Source organism: Phaethon aethereus (genome assembly GCF_964289735.1).
Source record: "Phaethon aethereus genome assembly, chromosome: 9".
NCBI lineage: Eukaryota > Metazoa > Chordata > Aves > Phaethontiformes > Phaethontidae > Phaethon > Phaethon aethereus.
This window is the reverse complement of record NC_138585.1, coordinates 15,260,732-15,283,727: the sequence shown is the minus strand read 5'-3', so window position 1 is coordinate 15,283,727 and position 22,996 is coordinate 15,260,732. Positions and strand designations below refer to the sequence as shown.

The window sequence follows — 22,996 nt, the reverse complement described above, 5'->3', positions numbered from 1 at the left end:
ATGGACCCACGTCCATGCTTCTAGCTGTAATGCCTTGTCCTTACTCACATTGCCCCCTCCTGCAGATGAACTCATGCTTTAGACATTCATTCTGTTTACACGGTCTCTCTGCATTAGTTTCCACTTAAACTGATTGTGTAGTTTCATTTTGCCAGCAGCTTTACAGGGTGAGGACTCAGAAGAGTCTGTACCTCTCATTAGCGCAAATAGTGGAGTTGGAAATGAGGAGCTTTTAAGGCACGTGAAGGGCTTTAGATGCCACTTCAGAGCAGCATCTCCACTTTAATCAGAATTTGCTTTTCTGGTCCTATGCTTCCAGGGTGTTTTGGGGGAAGATGCAACGCAGTACCAAGAGCGGTTGAAAGGCATTTTGCAACCACTAGCTCAGGTAAATGGATAGTGCATGTGCTACGAGTTTGCATATGTTGCAGGTTGAGAACACACAATATTCATTCTCAGAAAGAGCTGGACTTACATTGCTGGCCTTTGACCCCGGTCTAACAACACAGATGTCAAGAGCACCAGCCCCATCCTGAGCTGTGCTGGAATCCTCTATCTCCTGTACAAGGAAAAGCATTATTTCTGACTTTTTCTTTTTGCTTTACACCTGTCTGTTAAAGCAGGGGCAGCAACACGGGCGGGGGGGGGGGTGCCCCTTACTGTTGGCACCCAGTTGTAGAAGTGTTTTGTTATGATCTGATAGGTCTTCCTATACGTCGTCAGCGACAGCCACCCTGCAGCCTTGTCCTTAGCAGAAGCTTACATGTCCCTGTGTCCTTTGACTTGATAAAAGTAAAAACCTGTGTCAAGTTTTGTGGTTTCTCTAAACGCAAGTTCCACAGAAATGTAATGCCATATCAATGATGAAGGGAGAGAGAAATAATTATCCTTTTCTAGCTGGTTTTATCTTCCAGCCTCCTGCTTTTAAAAGACTCTCACTGATGTTCTGTGCAGAAACAGGGTGGTGTTTTTCAGTGTAGGATGCTTTTAGCCCTCTAGCTCTGTTACTTTACCTGCTGCCAAGGCTCACTCAGCCTCGTAGTCGCTGCCATGTGGCTCTGCTGCTGCCCCGCTCTTTCACAGGAGCGAGCAGCAGCCTGATGCCTTCCCGCAGTGCTGCAGAAAGAGCTGCCATCTGTTTTACTTATTGATTAACCTCTCTTGAGCAAAAGGTTGAAGGAGGAAAGATGATGAGGCAGTTAACTGGAGAGACCCAGAACCCCTCCAGGCTAGGACATAGCAGGGAGAAGAGCAGCCACTTTCCTTCTCATGCCTCCTTCCATCCTGCTCCCACTCAAGCAACTCTTTATCCCCACAGATGAGCCCCGAGGCTCAATCTCTTATCTCTTCCCAGGTCTCTCTGAGATTTGTTGTTCAATCAACTGGAAGCTCCAGCCTTGGTTTCTCCACGGGGATGTTCCTTTACTAATCAGAGATAACAGCCTTTGGCATAAGGACGTGACAACCTGCCTGCGCGATCCCTTGGCTGACTTGCGCTCTACATTGCGCGGTCTGATCATTTGCTTCCAGCAAGCACCAACCAGGCTCCCCCTCTGCTTCCTTACACTCCAGTGTTTCCAAATTAAGAGAGCAAATGCAGGCAGCCCCAAGGAAAATGGTTGCTGGTCTATCAAAAAGCAGCCACGGTGCTGCAAATCTGTCATGAGGTTAGTAAAAATAACAGAGCAAATTCAAGCTCTTATGATCAGGACTGCCAAAGGAGTTTCCCCTACAGGCATGTATTTGAGCTTGACTCGTGAGTTAATCCCCATGAGCTGGGCTGGGGGTGTCCATGCTTCAGATGTGTGCAGAGGATGCAAGTCGCCTTACCCAGTGTGTGCCCTCAAACATCTTCAGGTCCAGCGGATCTCCCTGAATCTTCTTGTCCAAAACCACCAGTGAATGACAGCTTGCCATGGCTCCGCACAGAGGTCCCCAGGGCAGAGGAGTGCTGGATGGGAACTTATGGATTTTCTGAAACCTGATTAAAGGAGAAGGTTAGTGGAACCGCTTATAAGGGGGATGCAGAGACACAAGTCCTCATCTAGTGCATACAGGTGCTGCCCTGCTGCACTCGGTGGAGCTGAGCCCAATAACTGCAAGAAACACACTGTCCTACCCATCCTGCTGATGAACAGGTCAGATGCATTCAGAAAGTACCCAATAATTAATTGGCACGAGTTCAACTTGATGTGAAGTAACTGAGACAGTAAAACACTCAGAGGGGCTGGCACAGACACAGGACTCCTGCTTGGCAATGGCAGTTTGGGATTAGACAAAGCAGAGAAGACACTATCAGAGAGGAAACAACTTGCAGCAGGGATCTCGAGAAGTTTGGCAATGTGCCCCAGGAGAAGATTTGTGAAGCTGCAGTATGGAAAGGGGGTGCATCTGCTTGGGCTGGTGCTGTGTACCCACCAGAGTGGATAAGCACCATCAGCCCACTCAGCACCACTGGGAGTGACGTGAGAGAGCCACGAGGAGCCTGACCTTCACTTCCAGCTGTAGATTTTACATCTGCACAGCCACAGACACCAGATGCTTGTCTCTCACACCTTGGTTTTAAAAAAGGGTAAGTTGGTTGACTCCTACTGAGTTACACTAAGGCACGCTATCAAAGATTCATGCCCCAAATTCTTTCTGTGGACAGCCTTGAGGTTTATTCCTTCCTTGTCACTGCAGTACAGACTGAACACACGTGAGACTGGGCTGGGAGAAGGCTCTATAATTTCATCATGGAAGTTATTTCTCAGAGTCCTCTCTTATCACACACACACGTTCCTCCATAAGAAACTGGCTGGCTGACAAGATGTGTCTGCCAGACCACAACACAGCCTGTTACCATTTAGGTTAGAATGTTAAGGAGAAATTTAAATAGATTTTATTTACCTTTGATCACCAGTAGCATCCCATGTTACTAACACAGGCGCACTGAAATGAATCTGGAAGCGAGCAGCGTGACAGCTTGCAGCTGTGTTAAAAGGAACAATGAATCTGGGACCTGTTGTCCCTCTGGGCCATCAAAGTCTATTCTGTTTCCAGCAAATTATACCTTATTCTCAGCCCGGTCATAATTGGCTTATTAATTAATATTTGAGAGACGCCGTGAAACTGCTAAACATCACATAAACCCAACAAACATTTATATCCTATTAAATGTACAATAAGATATTTTGTAAGTTGAATGAAATTCCTTTACAGTCATTGCCTCGCAGCATTCAGCTTAGCTGACAGCTAGTCTTACACTATGTTTAAAAATGTGAACATTTAAGAAAGAGTAATTAGGCAAATAGGCTAATGAGATCAACGCAGACAGCAATAGCTCCTCCTTGCGTTTTGGCCAGCCACCAGCACTGGTTCCCAGCCGGGTGCAAATGGGACATGCCTACAAAGAGCACTTTACGTTTTGATACCTTACAGAGGATTTTTTAATTACGTGAATTTATTCTGATATACGGATCCGGTTTTGTTCTGCTGCTCAATGTGAGCAGACACTACCTGCAAGGCTACCTTCATGGAAATCACTCTGGCACCGCTGCAAGCTGTCGGCCTTTCGGTGTGCTCCAAGCCCGTTCAACGTGCGCCGCTTCAGAGTGGCCTCCCTGATGCACTGGAGGAGGGCCAAGAAGAGATTGTACTGTGCACCTGCGGTTTGCTCCCACTGGAAGAGTATTTTATTGGTTGACACATATTAATTTCTTCTCATTAATTTGCATCAGATAGTAATTTTCTCTCTGTCCTTTGAGGGAGTATTTGGAATGTGACTTTTCTGCTCTCACAATGAATTCATCCTTTCATTCATATGGCATGATTATCTCGGTGGTGTTGAAGTATCTGATATATTAACAACTACTAATGAAAACCTGGGAGTAGATGTGGGGTGTGATTGTCCTGGCCACTGCAGAAGACTAATATTTTGCGTTTAGCATAACAGGCACTGCAGAGCTGAAGTCTGTTATCGTATTACAGTAATACGAATTAAATAGTATAATTCTGGATCCAGTCAGGTTTGATGTTTACATAATGGCTATTTCCTGAGTATTTCAGTGGTCTTTGGGCTTAGAATTGAGATGGAACCTGCCATGGGTTTGAGGGAGTCCCTAAGGACGCCTGAGCTTTGCAGGTCTAATCTGGGGTCCCACAGATTTTTCACAGCATTTACAGAAGGTAGGTGAGATTCAACAGGCACCAAAGTCAGCAACACTTACTTTCAACAGAAGGAGCATTATCCTAACATTTAAATGACGAAAGGTTTATTGACTAGATTAAGAATATTTATTGAAGTGTGCTGCGAATGACATAATTGAAAAGCTCTGTGCATATTCTCCAAATCCCCTCAGGGTAATTAAAAGCACTCATGCTGCTGCTGACTTCTGTTTGTCTTGAATTAACAGCAACCTTTATGGCTACGCCTGCCGCAGCGGCACCCAAATGCCCTCCTCGGAGGGAAGGAGCCGAGCAGGGAGCAGGGACACTCATTGCACGCTGCCTCCCCAAACACACCCAAACATCTCTTGCTGTTTGCTGTTCCTCCATATCCTGTGCAACTGCCTCCCTCCTAACTAGACATTTGGGCAGTACCTTCACGCTGGAAATTAGTCCTCGCTAATGAAATCCTTCCTTACCGGCTTCCCTCAGAAGGGATGACGCCCCACAGGTCCAGTCCATCTTCTGTCAGCGTGCCTGTCTAGATTTAAATAAATACCTAGTTACCCTGCCATCGCCCACCCCTTCCCCCTGCATGTCCCCAGAGGTCCTTCCCGGCTCCCGGGCAGGGTCAGGAAAGCCTCCTGCCCGCAGCGTGACCCTGCTACATGGGCACCTCTAGAGGATTTCCCCCCGGGTTAGATCAGGGTAGATGGGGTGGAAAAAGAAACGGCCTGTGTTCCTAGCAGCCCCCAGCATCTGTCCATGCCCCAGGAAGCGCCTTACTTTGTCAAAGCAAACAAGGTTGAGCTGCCCGCAGATATTAATCCTCTCTGGGCTGATGCAGAAAATCTTTTTTTCAGCCTCCTCCGGGCATAAACAGTGCGTGTTGTCAAGACAGCGGGGAGAGCGGGAGGCACAGCCATGGTGATGAGGAGGAGGGCCATAGCCACCACGTCTGCCACCGGCTTCTGCGAACAGTGAGAGCAGCAAGGGCAGTGGGGCAGGGACAGCCTCCCTGTCCTGCTACCACCGCTCCCGGGGGGCCGACCTGGGCTCCCTCGCCCAGGAGCAACACATCCTCTGCCCCTGGGGGTGGCAGATTTATTCTGCTTTGTTCTGTCCATCTCACCACCACCACCATTTCTGGCACCCAAAAACTGAATTATAGAAGTGAACAATATTCCAAGGATCTTGAGTGACCGAGGGCTCAGAGCTGGTGCCTGCAACGCGGAGGCATCCCTCATACTTACCTTGTGGGACATGAACACACACGCAATGTAGATGAGTCCAAACATGCCAATGACAGAGAGGCCTGTGATGAACTTGAAGGCATCTCTGTAGAGTTTGAAGTTCGCTGGCTTGGGGTAGAGGATAGATCTCACCAGGTCACTTTTAGCTGTATTGAACCCTGCGTGAAGACGTGCCATACATTGCGTATGTGACATAGCGGCGGCGTACTGCGTCAGTGCTGTTTGACAACAGGTAACATCGCACAAGCCTTAGCCATCAGGTGGCAACAGGCATTTCTTGGGGACAACATACCTGTGCTGGACTTGAACTACAAAGAGAAACCAGCTCTCCTACCAGCCTCTGGGGCTGCCACTTTCTCTCCACTGGTTAGCAAACGATAAAAGAAATACCCATTTGCAGCACGACAGCTCTCGCAGGTCCTCTGCCCGTCGGCTTCGTCTGTATGACTTCTGTCCCACAGAAGAGGACATGTCTCTGATAGTCTTCCATGCTATGGGTTTTCCAGGGCATTGGACTCTCCATGAGGGGCAAGGGAGTTTTACCAACGGGAATGCTTTCACCTAACAACAGCAGCATGCGGCTTCACATAAAGGGCATTTAGAAGTCTATCAGATGCCGCACATTAGAAAGTGACAGCACCCTTCAGGTGCTCAAGCTTGCCTGACTAATTAGCTGCTTATGTACTCACACATGTGGATTTATGGTTACAGACATTATAATAGTATTAATTTCAGAGTACATCGGATGGTTTCTCTGCACATTTTGTATCAAGGAGCTTGGGTCAAATTTTGCTCCTGAACCAAGTTCCTTGCCTCGTAGTGTCTTGATGTTTAGATATAACACTGAACCCGGTGCTCATACATAGCCTGCTTGAGCAGAACTGCTGCAAGATAAGAATCCAAAAACAAAAAATTCAGTGTATTTGAGTATTTTCACTTTCTACTCCTGACAGTATATTAATCATCCTTGTTTTTAATGTGGATAAAAAAATGTGTATTATACAATGGCAGCGTTCGAAAGCTCAAGACAACTGTGAATTATTCAAGCCACAGTTTTTCCACCTCCTGCTGCAAACTATTGTAATAAATAGTAAACAATTTGCTGTCAGAACAGATAGAGACATCTCCCTGACAGACAATCTGCACAGGGTGTTAGCATTTCAAACTCCAAGGCTGCACCTGTGAGCATCCCTTCATTCACAATGCAAGCTTCCATCAATCAGGACAGCATCACATGGGAGAGAGAGCTTTTTTCCATCTAAAAGCAGCACATCTCCAGGGACTAAGTAACGAGACTCCAGCTCTTTGCAACCTGTAGAACAATACAAAAATGAACTTTACTTGTGCACAAGTTCTGGGCAATTAAAAAAAGTCTCAAGGCACACACATCATCACTAAGCTTCCACACGACATGATGTAAGGCCAGTGCTGCTTAGAAATAATACTGACTGAAAAAGCAACAGCACAAAGTTCGGCCCTTGTCTAAACATCTCCCTCCAAGTTGTCTTCAGTTTTATTTGCTTAGTCTCCATAAAACACTCTGACAAAGAAAATCTATCATAGAGTCATAGAATGGTTTGGGTTGGAAGGGACCTTTGTAACCTGGGCTTTGTTATGCTCCTCAACGAGGTCATGCAGCTTGGTAGACTGCTGTTGATGGGAAAGCAATTGCAGTGTTGAAACACCAGTACTCAAGGGAAGCCATCTAGTCCAAACCCCCTGCAATGAGCAGGGACATCTTCAACTAGATCAGGTTATTCAGAGCCCAGTCCAACCTGACCTTGAATGTTTCCAGGGATGGGGCATCTACCACCTCTCTGGGCAACCGTTCCAGTGCTTCACCACCTTTGTTGTGAAAAATTTCTTTCTTACATATAATCTAAATCTACCCTCTTTTAACGAAGGCTTTTACATCTCCCATCATCCTAGCAATTGTCCATCTCAATGTCTTTGGGAGGCAAAAATAACTATAACCCCTATTTTACGAGCAAGGAACTGAGACACATGAAAAAGTGCATACCTCAGTGGAAGCCATATATCGAGACTCCTTGAAAATTGCTCACAAGTTACTTGACAAGACTGTGAAAGTAGCCTCAAGCAGAGCTGGGAAGCAGTTATTATCTATTTGCTTGTTTGTGAAATTAGATTTTCCAAGCCGTTCCCAATGCTTAACACAAATTACTAGGTTCACCTGTATTATTACAGATGCTGCAGATACAGATAATGATACTATACCGCATAGGCTGTGCCCATACTTCTCACTGCCCAGCCTGGCTCACCTCCTTCTGCCCCGTTCTCCCTGCAGCTCGCCCTTCACGTTTCAGCCGTAGAAATCAACAGGAGCTGTGCAATTCCAGGTACATTTCAACATGTTAGTTAATTATGCAGGCTGGTGAGGAAAATGAGACTCAGATGACTCACCTTCGCTCTTCGTGCAGACTGTAACCTGGGCTTTGTTATGCTCCTCAACGAGGTCATGCAGCTTGGTAGACTGCTGTTGATGGGAAAGCAATTGCAGTGTTGAAACACCAATACTCAAGGGAAGCGGTAGGTTACAATTCAGTGATCATGCTAACTACACAGAAACGGAACTCTGCTGAGTTATCCAGGGGAGGTTTCACATCACTTAGACGTCAGGAGGAGAGTTCATTGAGTTAACCTGGAAGAAGCTGCTGTGGGAACATGGACCTAATTTTCTGCTTGCATCCAATTCGTGCCGCTGCACCTCCCTCGACCTTCAAGGGCCTATTCCCGCCTCGTGCCAGAGTAAGTCTCCTTACCTGCACTGTCGTTATCTGCAGTCCCTTCATAAAGGGTTTCTTTGTGCTCAACAGTTTTATCCTTGGCTAGGAGGCTATCAACAGGACAACCAGGTTGTAAAGACTATCGTTACAAAACTGCCATTGCAAGAAGAAAAACAGAAATTCTAACTTAGCTGGGTATCTGTGCTTTGCCAGTTTTTGCAATCTAATTCAGACAGTTACATATCCTGAGATAATGATGAAGTCAACTCTCATTGCAAGGCCATTACAGAGAATGCCTTATCTTGATTTAAAAGTTGCAATTGCAAAAAACTAATCCCCAAGTGTGGATTTCTTCATTGGCATTGCTCATGTGAAGATGTCAAGCCAGTTTGAAGAATATCCAGAGGCCCCAAACGTTGTAATTCCTCCTGCCAAAATTATTGGTCACAATAAAACCAGCCTTGCCAAAGCAAGCTGAATGGACCTTATCTGTTCTTCATGCTCTGCAATACCAGGACGTGACACCAACGCTTTAAGTACAAAGGTGTGCTCGAAGAGATCGAGTGCGTGTTCAACATGGGAGTGCTAGTCATCCTACAGATATTAGTCAGAGATACAAAAACGTGATGCACAGCCAACACACCTGTGCTGGCAAAAGCCCCAGCTATTCACAAAGCCCTCGCTGAGATCAGCGTGAGGCAGCGATGCAAGCATGCCCTTGGCAGGGCACGGGTGCGCAGGAGTGCCTCGTCAGCACAGCACACCAGTGAGCACATGGTGCCCAAAGCCCTGTGAGCCTGGGGGCCCGGGACCCACACCGGGAATGTGCACACATGCCTCTACCAGCCCAGGGAAAAGCAGAGTCGATTCAAACAAAAGCCAGCTGCTGGAAGGGCAAATTATTGCCGCCTCCCGGGCAGTATTTCACAGAGCAGTCTGCTATTCCACCTACACAAGGAACCTTTCTAAGGGCTGATTCTTGCCCTTCTCCACTAATTCAGTGCAGGAACAATGATTTTAGCAGTGAATTGGGAGGCAATGACGTAAGCTGTGCCTGGCTTTGAAGCAGAATGACAGTCAGGTCAGCGCACCCCAGAGAGCCATCCCTTCACCCTGCCACCACCTCGAATCACACCCCGCTGTCTGCAGGAACTGTAATTCTCAATGCTGTCCTCTAACCCTTATATTTTTCCTGAAAATTAACAAAACATTTACCAGAACCCATGAATCCCCAGTTCATTTTTGCTTTTAAATCTTAACAGTACAGAGGAATGTGATATCTAATATCCAAGACCTGAGAGATTAAAATGTTACCTGCCAGACTCCTGTTCCTATCACTTTTTCCCATCTGTACTTTCACTCACATAGTTTCTCTTTTTTCCCTATTATATCCTTTCTCCATGTGATTTTTGCCTTCCCTGTGCATTTAAAGTGGGTTCAGAAATCAAGGAAGTGTTTCCCAAATTCCCAGTGAGAGCAAATTCCCTCAGGAAGCACCAGGAACATCACCTAGCTGCATGAGGATACTCAATGGCAGGCAAACATTGTGCAAGGCTCAGCTCAATCTATTACTCCTTAACATAGAGGCTGAGGGTTTCAGCTTTATCACAGGTGAGTGCTTTAGGTCAAAAAGTGAATGAGCCAAGACTGTTAGAAAAATCTTCCAAGCAGCTGTATCCACGGCAGAAGTGTTGAACAATGTTGAGAAATAAAAAGTCATGTTTCTTTTTGCTGTTAAGAACTGTTATTTAGCAAACCCTAAGAGGAGTGAATCCTCCTGAAATGACAGGAGGAAGGTGGTATAGCCCACCTTCACAAAGTCTTACAAATACCAGGTACCAGACTTCAATCCAGACAGGGAGCTGGCAGGCTGCGTGGCAGACTCACCTGCCTGAGGTCATACACAGTTAAGCCAACAGAAATGATCGACAGCATTATGATGGCCACTGAATATTCAGTGTAGCCTTGGCACAGCCACAGCGTGAGGGTGAAGGCTTGGAACACGTAGAAGGGGATTAATATCTGCAAACACAAATGTAACGCACTTCAGGGGATGGACATAACACATGTCAGAAGAGGTTGAGTGTGGGAAGAGGCGAGAACATTTCATTAGAGAATCCCAGTGCCTTAAACACTGGTTTAAAGGGCTGTTTTGCCATCCCAAGGCAGCATTCTGTCATGGCTGTTTTAGAGCATTAATAGCCTCCAGCTCTGAACTTACCAGCTTACACATAGTTCATGGTGTTTGTAATTAAAAGCTGTTCCTAACCAGTTACTATGTTGGCAACTTAAAGTCAGACTTAACGGACTTAAAGTTGGTTGGTTTCCCACTGCAGCCAAAGGTGACCTTAACATTTCTGATGCTAAGTAATTGCTACGCAGGAGAGACTGCCCAAATGTGGGGAAAAAATGACTGAATTACTGTAAAAGTCTTTAATGCTTTGTGATTTAAGAAAGTCACTGTGAATATGATATTTATTTGGAAAAAGAAAAATGGTAAAGAACTAACAGTCTGTGGGGCCATCAGTAATCAGTCTTAGACTACAGCTAAAATGAAGGCTTGATTTCCTCGGACTTCCACTTTCAGCTGCTCTCCATTGTGTCAGCCTTACAATACCAGTCATCACTCACTTTAATGTGTTATGCTAAAACAGGCCACAAGCCCCACTGAAGTCTGAGAACATAATTTTAGTTATTGTGGTATCTAGCTAACAAAAGAATTAGATGAAGTTTTTCAGAGATTTGCCCACCACTTGGCTTGTCTGAAGGAGTGATGGACTTTTTTGGAGAACTGGTATAACTAAAATAGCCACTGAAAGAGCTTTCTGCATAAAGAATGGAACCAAAATGAATTATTCATCTGACAAATTTGGTCCCTCGATGAAAATTCAGTACTTTCTTTGGCATTCACTAGGACAAAGAGACAGACTCTAAATCAGGGTGCTGGCCTTCGGACACTGAAACTGTATCTGGACTAAAATACCACAAGCTTATGAGGACCAGTCTGCCTCCAGGCACCACCATTAATATTTCAGACATGAAGCTTCAGTCGTGGACAGAAGTGCCGAGTTCAGATTAAATAAACTCTTCAGAGTGCTACACTGCAGTTCCCTTCAAAACCATCTCCAGAGGGCGCTGAAAGGTTGGTAACCTCAAAGATAAGCGATTTCAGGAGCCCTGGAGCTTCTCATGTGTTTTGTAGGGTTGCAAACAAACTCTGCTTAAAGTTCAGACGCATACTAGCCCGGAGTCCCAGCATTCCTAGCTCTTTTCCATGTTAAAGACGTTCAAGTAGCATCCATAGTCCACTAAAGTGAACACAGATGACTTGACAGTATCCGGTACGCAAAGCCTCTGCTTACAGGTTGGCAAAAATATATGTCCAGCATTTCTACACGCAAACTCGGCAAGTAACCATCCATACGTGTCTCTCCTCATATCCACAAGATGTGTTTGTTTTGTCCTCTGTAGAGCACCTCTTGCAGTGTGTCCTTATTTATGCAGGAAAAAAAAAAAAATTCTTGCTTCTATGTCATAGGAGAAAGGGAAGTTACTAGGTGAACAAGGCAATTATAAAATAGGAATTTCCCAAATGTTTTCCTCCATTCTAAAGCATACTCCTGACTTACACTACTGTTGAGGCCACAAGCAAGCTTGTACAATGCTTTGTACTGCCTTTGGACTACTAAAACAAGGTTATTAAAGAGGAACAAGTATGCCTTAGTTGTACTGATAACATTTTCATTGCAGATCATGATCAAGAGCCTACAGGAAAGGACAGAACTACTGATGTGGCTATGGTCAGTCAGAGCAGTTGCAGAAAGCACAAGCACTCCAGGTGCATGTCACTGCTCAGTCACAAGGCAAGATACCCCAGCTCATGGGAGATGTTCATCATCAGCATATGGGAAACATTTAGCTCTTAAGTGTGCAGCACCAAGCATCCTCTTAGCTTCATATTCCTCCCTGCTGTAACCTTCTGCCAGGAATGTATGCTAATAGCCATAAAGGAAGGTCACCAACTTTCCTCCATGGCTTATGCCTATGAAGCAATCACCCCATCCCAGTGTGGCCAGGTAAAGTCTTCAAAACACTTCAAACCTGTCCCACCAAGTGCTAGTCTGACTTACTGACCTCTTTAGAAAGTAACTTCCAAATAGGATGAATTTCAACTTCGATGGCATTAGGCCCACACACCGGCTGCCTGTAGGAAGGTAGAGAAGAGTCCCCCATGTTATAGCTTAGTCACATAGGATAAGACTTCATGTGGAAAACTGCGCACCCAGATAATATTGACACTTATCTAAAGAAGTAAGTGCTGGGGGACCATATGGCTAAGCAGGACAAATAAACCTGTCAGGAAGCTATTGTATCCAAAGAGGACTTTACACAGTGGCAGAATTTTACTGTTTCCTTGCTGAAAAGATTGTTGGTGTGCTGCTAAACGTTGTGATGAGCTTTCCAGAGGGCTTTTAAGGAGAAAATGGCAAAGTAAGCCAGTCACAGCTTGCTGCACCCTGAAATCCAGGGGGAACCAGTGGTGTTTTCCCCAAACTTAGCCTGGCATCCCTGAGAAGATAATGAGCTCAATCGAGTGTAAGGGATAATGATGTTGCACCTTTTCAAATGTCACCTATGCAGTTTGCACAGCCTTACTACTAAGGTAAAGTAGTAAGGAGTAAAGAGTAGCAAGAAGCTCACGTGAATTTGAAAGGAAGGATTAACAGGTCACGCTGTCACAACTAGCTCATACGTCTACTCAGATGTACCTGATCTTCTGTTCTTCCCTTGTGAGGCCAGCTCCAAATTTGTGGTGTATGCTGTGACATGTGTTGCTGTCTTCTAATGATCTAGGATAACAGGAGAAAGTTCAGGCAAGGGAGTCCCCTGCCACAAAAGGTTTTGTAACAGACTGTTGACACTCACCCAACTTTCCTGAATTCTTTTACAGAAAAGTCCCAAATATAACGGATTTTCTGCACCTGGATACATCTCATCTGCAAAACGAAATAGCAAAAATTCCTTTTGCCATTCAAGGGAAAACCATCTCACTGTTACAGAAATATTTCCCATGTTTTAGGGAAAAAAATGAGCTTATGTAAATAGGATTTGCAGGAAGATGCTGACAGAGCACCCTTGGGAGCCTCCAGGTGCCTTGACTTCTATTTTATCCTGTTCCTCCCTGCCATCTTTCTTCTCTGTTTTATAGATTACTTACCTTTAACTGTGGCTTCATTACAGCTCTGTTTATGATAGAGTCTTTATCAGCTACAAGAGGACCATCTGAATTACTACAACAGGTAGTGCCAATGTGGACAAATCAATCCAGGTCACCTTCTTGCAGGTGTATCTCTGAAACTCATCCTAGAGAAATAGAGCGCAGTTCAGTGACAGGCACAAAATGTTGCCTATGATAATGTTTCCTGACTCTGGAAAGCATATATGAGATTCCCAGAGAACTACAATACTTGGCAACATTGCAATCATAGCAATTCTCAGTCCATAGTAACAGTGATGTTGGTGTCAGTGTTTTAGTACCAATCAGTAAAGCACTTAGAAGTCAATCTCACAGTCATCTCCATTTGCTTTGGTTCACGCTGCAGAGCAACTTCAGAGAAGATGAAACTAAACCAGAATCTTCAATAGTTACTGGATGGATATTCAGTCTGTGGGATCAGATTAGAGCTAGTTGGAAGTAAAAGCTTTCTGAAATACTTCTGGTGTGGACATTGAGTCCTCAGCACCAGCTACTTTGCTCTACAAAACTCCTCTAATGCTGTGTTACTTGCTATACATCCATAGCCAAAAGCAACTCAGCTTTACTGCTATACATGCATTTGTCAGACGGAATTGTCCTTTAATCAGTTTAGTCTAATGTAACTAGTTACAATAAGCAAAAGATTACTCAGTTAGTGGTTTGAGTGCATTTATTTTAGGAATAAAATGCAATGTTGAACGTTAAGTGTCTTAAGTATTTGCTCTGATAGAATTGGGTTGGGTTTTCATTTACAGTCCTGGAGTCTTAGAATATAACTAATGCCTGAAATGTAGCTCTCTAAAACCCATCTCCTTGTCATTCTCTAATACCTTTAAAGCAGAAAGGCTATGAACAGCCACAACTTCTGAAGATGATCCCTCTGCTGACGCCAGTTAGCTGCACCCCATGCACATAAAGGAAGGGAGGAGGCAGAGCTGTTTAATGGAACGTACTGTTGGCAGAGGGGAGCTGCTGCAGCCTGCGCATGGGCAGCAGCAATGCCTGAAGCCTGCTTGGTGCCCAGCCTTCAGGCAGAGTAGCTGCACTCTTGTCAGAGTAAACACGGTCTTTTACACAGTACTTCAAACTTTGCAAGTGGTTGGTCCTCTGAAGCTTGACTCATCCCTGCTGCTCCACTTCCAAAAGTGAGAAGTGTTGTTAACCTGCTACATCATGCAAAGACAGACAGGCAGCTCTATCTGGGAAAACAACAGGTTCTGCAAATAACAATGAGCCAGGAGGGTTCACCTACTGTTGTTCTGAGAAGAACAACATCCGCTTCTTCCAAGCTGCAGCAGATGCAGTTTGCCCACACATCCCACTCAAGCTTCCAGTAAAACAGCAGCAGCAGAGCCCCACAGGACAAGACGCATCCAGCAACGCACAGGACCCTCCGCCAGCCTTGGGCTTTGTAGCCAAATACCTTCTGTACAGCAAACAGAAAGCGTTCTTTGTTAACAAGCTTGACCTTGGCATTTGTTCATCAGGAAGCCCAAGCTTATTGAAAAGAAAGGCTGGTGACTGAAGCCCTCCCTCACAACGGCTCAAGGTCATTTTGGAAATGAGAGTTTGCCGATTGATATGACATAGTTAAGAATACAGCAGAGCTGCTGAAAGGAGGATGCTCCTGGGCTGCTGCTGGCAGAGGACCCTTGTCACATCAGCTATCCCGGGATTAATGAAGAATTAACTCCAGTCTGGAGCTTTTACCACCAAGACTGCAACTGACCCATCATGGTAACACTTCTCTATCTGCAGTGCTAGCACCAAACGGCCCTGCCTGCCAGCGAGGAGGATGCCTCCATGCAAACTTAGCACTGACTGCTGAAATCTACCTCGCAAGCAGGGGCACAGAATCTGCCTCAGGGAAAGAAAACTGCCAAGGCTCAAGCAACTGCTCTCAGGTACCAGGTACCATACCTACTGGTGTGTTGTCTTCCACCACATACACTTTATCTTGAAAACAAATATGGAAAGGCTCTTTTTGCTCTGTACATTCTCTTCCTCCAACTCATTCCCCAGGTCATCTGTCATCTTACCTACTTGCCCTTCCATTTTGATAGCCCAATAGTCATCAATTCAGTGATGCTCCACTGCCTGTGAAGGAGATGAAGTCCATAGCTTTAGTTTTTCCCCTTCAGAAGAACTTTGGGGTTTTGTACCCTTTGGTTTGCTTTAAACCTGCCCATGGGGCTAACAATAACTTTAATGCCTGTAGCATAACTGGATCCTTATCTACACACTGGGTGCTTTCCCAGCCCTCTCAGCACCCTGCAGAGCATGAGGGAAGGGGGAGATGCTCCATCCACAGCAGGTGGCTTACAGCACCCAGGGGTGCCAACCCTTTGGTCACCCACATCCAGCCTGGCCACAGCTCTCGCAGCAGTAAGACAGCAGCCTTGGCAGGTGCCACCCTGGCCCTGCATCCACCCCCTCAGCAGCTGTGGGTCTGTTCCTTTCTGCTTCCCCACAAGCACCAAGGCAGGGACCCAGGCAGCCCCTACAATGGGACTCGCTTTGCGCCACCCATGATACAGCAGATCGTGTAAAAGTTTATTTGGGAAAAGAATTTTGTTTAAGGCTGAGATGAAAACCTAGAAAAAAGTTTTAATTCGTTGTGTTGCACCCACTGCTGAAAAAATACAGCTCTATCGCTTCCCGTCAGGTGTCTCCATTCCTGCTGCAGTGAACCATTTGTTTCCCTATACAGGGCACATCCCGGGCACCTCTCAGCTCTTCCCCAGGCCAAAAATCCCGGCTCCGGGCAATCCCCGCCACCTCGCCCCCGGGCTGGCGGCGGGGGCAGGAGCGTGCCCGCGCTGGGGAGCGCGCAGCGGCACGGCAGGCGAGCCGCTGCGGGAGGGGCCGGTGCAGGCAGCCGCGGGAGCGACCCTGTGCCGCCACCGCGGCGAGGCACCTGCCCCAAGGGGTGTCGAGTGACCCTGCAGACGCAGGCAGCAAGTAAAAGGAAACGTTCTCGTACACCTACTTCTGACGGCACTGAGTGTTTTTCCAGAATAGCTCGACAGCTGGAGCACACGGTGTGGCGGGAGAGAGTAACCTATTGACGCAGCTTATGTAGTCGAGAGGAGGGGGAGGAAATGGTGCTCTAGATTATAAAAAAGAAAGAATAAAAACGAGGAAGTCCCACATCCAAAATACACATCAGAGAAATGCCAGGAGGATGACTGGTGCTTTAGAAGATAGGGTTTGCAACAAAGAACGGCTCCTTGGAGAGGGCTTGTACAAACAATTGTACTGATTCAACTTCAAATATATTTTCAAGTGATTTAAAAGCGGAGTAAGCACCTATTTAGGTTTAAGACAGCAATTAACTTGGTTTATCTGAACTCTGATCATAATCGACATAAACTAAGCTGAAATCAATGCAGCCCTTATACCAGGTGAGCAAAATCCATTTCAAACCAGCTCTGTAGCTTTCAGATGTGCAGCCCTGCTGTATACGAAATATTATTCCTTCAGAGGCCATGGACGTTTAAATCAATAACTACAGATGGTGTTTTCAGGGTGGGATGACAAACCACAGTGTCCACAACTAAGGAAATTCAAGGGAATTTTCATTTCCTCACATTTTCAGAGCAGGATTTTCTCTAAATGCACGCCTGGAAAACAAGGAGCATGGAAAAATGCACGCCTGGAAAACAAGGAAGGGGTGGATGGAATGACAGGAGGTGTGTGGGACCACAACTCATTCATGCAGGATCAAATCTGCAGCCAAAGGTGGGGGAAGGCTGGAGAAGAGCTGTGGCTGTAGGGCTAGGTGGGCGCATGGCCAGGAATCGCCCGGGGAGAGCATTTGGGGATTTCGAGCCTGAACTGAACGCGGGCTGTTGCCGGCAAGCGGGGCTCCAGCACCCAGCCATACGCTGAGCACAGCAGCTGAGGAAGAACCCAAAAATGCATTGCACAGGCTGGAAGATAATCGGCAGAAGTACACCGTAGGTGTCTAAAGGGCTGGTTTAAACAAACGGAGTGGTGCTGTGAGCTCCGGACATCCGGGGTGCTGGGGAGGTGCCCCTCCCCACAGGCCGCAGGACCCCAGCACAGCCAGGTCATGCCAGGTCCCCACCACCGTGCCGGCACGGGGCCAGGCAGGAGCCCAAGTCCCCCGGGGCAGAGAAGATGGCCTTGCTGGTGCAGTCAGTCCCCGTACAGCTCCAGCACGTGGCCGATCAGCTGGACCACCCTGCAGGGTACAAAGGCAGCGTGTGGCAGCGCACAGCCTGCTCGAGGCGATACCCGCTGGGCCTGCAGGCAGCACTTGGGGGCAAGCGTTGAAGGCCAGAGCTGAGGGAACCCCCATTCACAGCTGAGTTAGCCCACCGTAAGAACTGCTACAAGTCTGCAATAAGAAGACTTTTCCAAGAAGTGCAGTACCTGGAAGCAAGGCTGCTCCAGCAAACAGGACCAGCCTGACGCAGACAACCTCGCACAAGGCAGGTCGTGTTGGCAGCAGCCAGGGCCGAGCCAGGGCCCTTCTCCGCCAGCAGGGTGGCAGCCACAGGCTGGATGGGGCACGGGAGCTGTCTGCTGGAAGCGGGTGCAGCTCACCCAGGTTGTGCAGGCTCCCAGCTAAAAGGCGGTTTGTGGCAACAGCCTCACTCCACCCATCTGTCCCGGCCCTCCATCCTCATCAGGGAGTTAGCATCCTCATTGCTTCTTACACAAGTAGAGGCAGGCATTGAGGGCCACATCCAAACACATTCTGGTGACCCCCTGAAGATGGCTACTGTCTGTAGCCTTCGGCATGACACAAATGATCCCTAGCTGACTCCTTACCTGTCTTCCACAGCACATTTTTCATTTTGTGCTGGATCCTAGTCTAAAACAAACTCACAGCAGTCAAATCCCAGCAGAAGTTTGCTGAAGACAACCAGAGAAGCTGAAGCCCCACTGCTACTAGTAGCCCTGCAAGCAATCCTGATACAGAGGTGCAGGTGTGCTCTGCAGGGCAGGACCTCTCCCACCTGTGCATGCCCCCAGCACCTGCATCCCCATGATGGAGGCTCCTTCTCAGTCCACAAAACTGGGCAAATAGTGGTACTGGAGATGCTGGGAAGCACCTGCTGGCAGCCTCTGCTTGCAGAAGACAGAGACTCCTCTCCTGGGGGACTGTGCTGCTGTGCCTCCAGTATGTGCCACGCATATATATCTCTAGCCAGTACAGGACCGACAGGACTATATTTTACACCTGTGCAGAGGCACCTACTTCTGTGCTTGCTCTGTGGACTGGAAATACCTGGATTCTAGTTGTTCCCTGCACAGAATGCTGGAGGAGAAAGTCTTACTCCCACCCTCATCAGACTCTGTAATCACTCCATGTTAGCAGGTAAAGGAAGAGTTTTCAACTCATTGTGATTGCCAGTCACGCAGTGCAGCCCTTCCAGGCTGCTGCACATAATCAATAATCAATCACAATCAAAGTAGATTCAATTACCATTAATAAAAAACCCTTGTAAGGACAGAGCAGTTCCATAAATGCTGCTGTAAAAGACTGAGAAACAAGGGATTCCTGCCATGAGAGTTGATGACTTTGGTCATCTGCCTGGTCTTCCTAGACTTGGTAAGCAGCAAAGACTCTTATATTTCAGAAGTGATTTAATCACTACTTCAGACAATTGTCCAGGATAAAACTCATTCGTAAGCACTTTCCCTATGTCTTGCTTTCTGACACATGATGACCCAGTAAGGGAAAGTGTACCCATTAGATGAGATCCTCACAATCAGGATGGAAAAGACAACAGACCAGACAGTGGGGAAAGGGACACTGCTCCCTGGCCAGATGACTTCTGGTGGGCAAAGAGGTGTCTACCATGTTACATGCCCCTGGACTGAAGTAGTATGTTCATCACTTAGCCCTTACTTTGCAAAAATCAATCTCAAAGTCAGCAAGGACTGATCCAGGGTTTTGCCTTCACCAAGACTATGTTGAAGAGACAGTGTCTGAATGGGGAGTGAAGATGAAGAAGCAGAGGGATATCCAAAATGGGCATGTGGGAAAAGAGATGCACAAGGAAACCAAAACCCAACACGGTCCCCGACTCCTTACCAGCTCATTTTCTTCATCCTTGTTGAGGAGTGCACAATGACCTTTCCAAAGCTTTTCCTCCATCTGACCACGTTGCTTTCAGTCCTGGATGTCCTTGTCAGTGGGTCAAGCAATGTTGAACATCGTTACTGATCTAAACTCAGGCCAGTGCTAAAGTCAGCTCTCACCATGGTCCTGTCTGCTGCCTTTGAAAGCCTCACAGTGCACGCGCTTCTTATTAGGCTCCTGTGTAAAGCCCTTAAATGCCTGGCTTTTGTAAGACGTGTGTTTGTCTGCCTCCTGGCTTTGCTGGGCTCGTGGGGATGGGACTGGCTGGAGCAGAGCTCTGGTTGCTGAGGCAGGGAGGGCACCTGCGAAACTGTGCGGGGGAGATAGCTCTGCGGAGGGCTCGGAGGGAAATCGAGGCACGTGACGAGGAGAAGGGTGGGAGAGTGCCACAGCCCTGTGCAGAGCTGCCCCCAGAGCAACCGCGTTAGCACCAGGGACCACCTCCAGACCACCTCCAGCGTGCTAGAGAGAAGCATCTGCTCTGGGGAGATCACAGTGCCCGGGCCTGGGCTTGGTTTCAGCGCAGTGGAGGTATGTGCTGGAGCAGTCGTTTTCAGCTGTGGATCCGGTCTGAATTTGTCCACTAGCTCTGGGCATCGCTGTTGGTTCAAATTCTGCCTGAGTTACAAGGAAAGAGCAACGGGGCTGGATGACTCCTTTGGAGAAGCCCAGCTGGGCAACACAGGACCCTTGAATAGCGTGCAGCACGAACCCCTGCGAGGCAGGGAGAGACAGGGGCTCCAGCCAGTCCCCCCGGCAGGGACAGCAGCGGCGGGCAGGCTTGGGAGCCCCACTGCGCATCTTCCAGTCTCTCGTGTCCCAGCTCTGTCAGAGACATTTTTCAGGCATTAACCTGAAATTGCTCTGTTTCCTCTCATTCTCCTTCTGTCACAAAGTCTGAAAACAACCATTTATCCAGGCAGGAGAAATGTGCTGTGTTATTGTCCTGGAATAAAGTACATGTTTGTGTGAACAGAGACAGTGGCTCTGAGTTTGCTCAGACCCTTTTTGGCCCAGCCACAGGGAAGCAATTCTTTGTCACTGATGAGCTCAGGGGATTTAAACTGCATAAAGAGACACAGTCTTTGCACACAGTGTATTTCTCCAGTGATGGCAAATCAGGGATTCTTCTAAATTATTCTTCCCTCATGTGGGAGAGAGAATGATGCCCAGGGACTGCAGGGACTATCTGGCCCTAGGATGACCAAAGAGCGATTGGTACTTTGCTGCACCCTGAGTCTACCTGGGGCTGGCTCTGCATAGTCCAACCAGATCAATCTTTGGGGGTTCTGCCAGCTGCAGTTGTGTCTATGAAATAGCAAAGATGGACCAAACACTGAAAAAAACTGAAAAAGCAGGGTGGTGGTGGAAAAATACCTTTTTTTTTTTTTTTTAAGCATTGTCTTTAAGCATTTTGAATTGTCTAAAGCCTGAATTGAATTGGATTTCAATGTAGGTAAACAGTCCCCCTTTGTCCCTGCCTCTCCCTTGAGAGGGCATCCGTAAGCTCATCCACCACATTGTTCTGCACATCAGTCACTGTCATACAGATCCCTGGACATGATACACTTGCAGTCATTCCACTCCCTGGTTTTCAGAAGCAGTGCCCATTTCTAAGGGTCTTGTATGTGGCCCTTACATGAAGGCCAGCTGTGTTCTTTGTGGATATTCTTGTGGCAAAAGGCTTGTACACAAAGAGATAAAGTGCAACCCCCTGTAAGCAGGTGATTCCCTACTACCAGCCACCGCCTTCTGTAACTCTTCAGGAGAAGGAAACTCAAGAGAGGTATCATTGGTTGGATGGTGTTACTAGTTCTCTGTATTTTGATCATCCAGGGTGAGGTGCATTTCCCTTACAGGAATATGACCTCCAGTCTCTGGACCAGAGTCTCAGCACTTTCCCTGCATGGGGCAGGAGGATGCCCACCACTACCACCACAGTCTGCGCTTGACAAGTGCTCTCCAAGATGTGTGGGACACGTCCAGCCCCAGTCCACCAAGCTGTGGAGTCAGCACCTGAAAAGGCAAAAAAGAAGGGCTCAAGGAATTACAGGACAGTCAACCCAACTTGAATACACAGACAGATGTGAGAGAAAATTCTTAAGCAGCCAGTTTGTAAGTACCTAGGAAATAATAAAGTGATATGGAGGAACTAACAGGGATCTGTCATGGGAAGATCCTATCAAACCAATCTCATTTCCTCCCCAACAGAGAGATGCTCCAAGGAACAAGAGAGAAGCAGCTAATGTGGCACGTTTAGGCTTTTGACAGAGCTCCCCGTGAGATATGAAGATACTGAGAAATAGGATTATTTTATGATGGGCTGAAGGGTTGAACCCTAAGTAGGTGTCAGTGGTTTGCTGTCTACCCCAGGAGACCCAAAATATTCATGTTTTTGCTAGCAGCTTGGATAACAGGATGGAGAGGACAACTGAAAGGTGTTCATGACACTGGGCTGATGGAAGCCCCTGCTTCAGAGGAAGAAAACAGCGCAGCATGATTTTGTGATGCTGGCCAAGTACTCTGAAATGACAATATGAAATCAGTAAAATGCTGCACTTAGTAGGTGAAGGAAGCAAGTATAAAATGGGGAGGTAGTGGCCAAGCAGTTGTATGACAGAGAAGGAGAGGTAGCTAACTGCAGTTGAGTTTCCTCTTGCCAAAAATGTGACAGTCATTCTGAGCCACAACAGCAGAAGGCTGGTGAGATGAGTAGGATGGGAGGAAATTATTCTACTCAACTCACTTTTAGCAAGTCCTTGGCTGGAGTTCAAGCTCTAGGAAGGTGCAACCTAAATGGCAAAAGATGAGAAGTTTGGAAAACATGACCCATGAGGAAAAGTTGAATAACTGACTTTGTTTAAACTAGAAAAGAGAAGGCTGAAGGGAAACATAACTCCTATAATACACAAAGATGACAGTCTACTACTTTTTTTCTCCTATTCTTATTAAAGACAAGGAGAAATCAGACTAATTTCTTGTTAGATTAAGCAATTAGATTTTTAGAGTTAGTTTAGATATTCAGGAAGATTTTCTAACTTAAAAGATAGTAAAACACTAGGGCAGGGGAAAATCTCATACAACAGAAGTTTTTAAGGAAAAGCAGGAGATAATTTGCCAAGGATGATCTAAGGATAGGTAGATCTGGCCTTAGAGCAGGGAGATGGACAAAATAACCATGTTAGGTCCCCACCAGCCTCACGCCCCTGTGATTTCTGCAGGAATCCTTGTCCATGCTCAGTAAAGCACAGCCCAGACCTTAATTGCAGTGGGGCAATGGTTCTCTGTGAATTCAGATTCAGGTAACCTTATTTAGTAGGACCATGCCATTTATTCCTGGGACCAAGCTGCAATGAGACACCTGCACAGCAGTGTTCGTCAGGACTTACATTTCTCCAGTCCCACTTGAATTTTTTTCTTGTGTATTTTCTGCTGGTTTTGTATTTCTCATGATGTTCCTGTCATTCTGCCCTCCTCT

The 22,996-nt window shown here is 46.9% G+C and overlaps 1 protein-coding gene across 1 annotated transcript in view; it reads right to left on the bottom strand.

The window, feature by feature from the left end:
- The window catches only part of LOC309408068 (putative cation-transporting ATPase 13A5), a gene marked incomplete at its 3' end in the record, with an annotated part of 34,470 nt that extends 14,845 nt beyond the window's left edge, over positions 1-19,625 (bottom strand). Inside the window, 18 exon segments of the mRNA XM_082003783.1 lie at positions 476-559; positions 1,831-1,981; positions 4,626-4,687; positions 4,933-5,006; positions 5,009-5,117; positions 5,400-5,557; positions 5,790-5,960; positions 6,579-6,606; positions 6,608-6,711; positions 7,821-7,893; positions 10,031-10,165; positions 12,278-12,347; positions 12,913-12,993; positions 13,070-13,140; positions 13,362-13,438; positions 13,441-13,507; positions 14,653-14,826; positions 19,471-19,625. Coding sequence (XP_081859909.1) covers positions 476-559; positions 1,831-1,981; positions 4,626-4,687; positions 4,933-5,006; positions 5,009-5,117; positions 5,400-5,557; positions 5,790-5,960; positions 6,579-6,606; positions 6,608-6,711; positions 7,821-7,893; positions 10,031-10,165; positions 12,278-12,347; positions 12,913-12,993; positions 13,070-13,140; positions 13,362-13,438; positions 13,441-13,507; positions 14,653-14,826; positions 19,471-19,533 — 1,752 coding nt within the window. The 5' untranslated portion in view covers positions 19,534-19,625.
- Between the last annotated feature and the right edge of the window lie 3,371 nt (positions 19,626-22,996).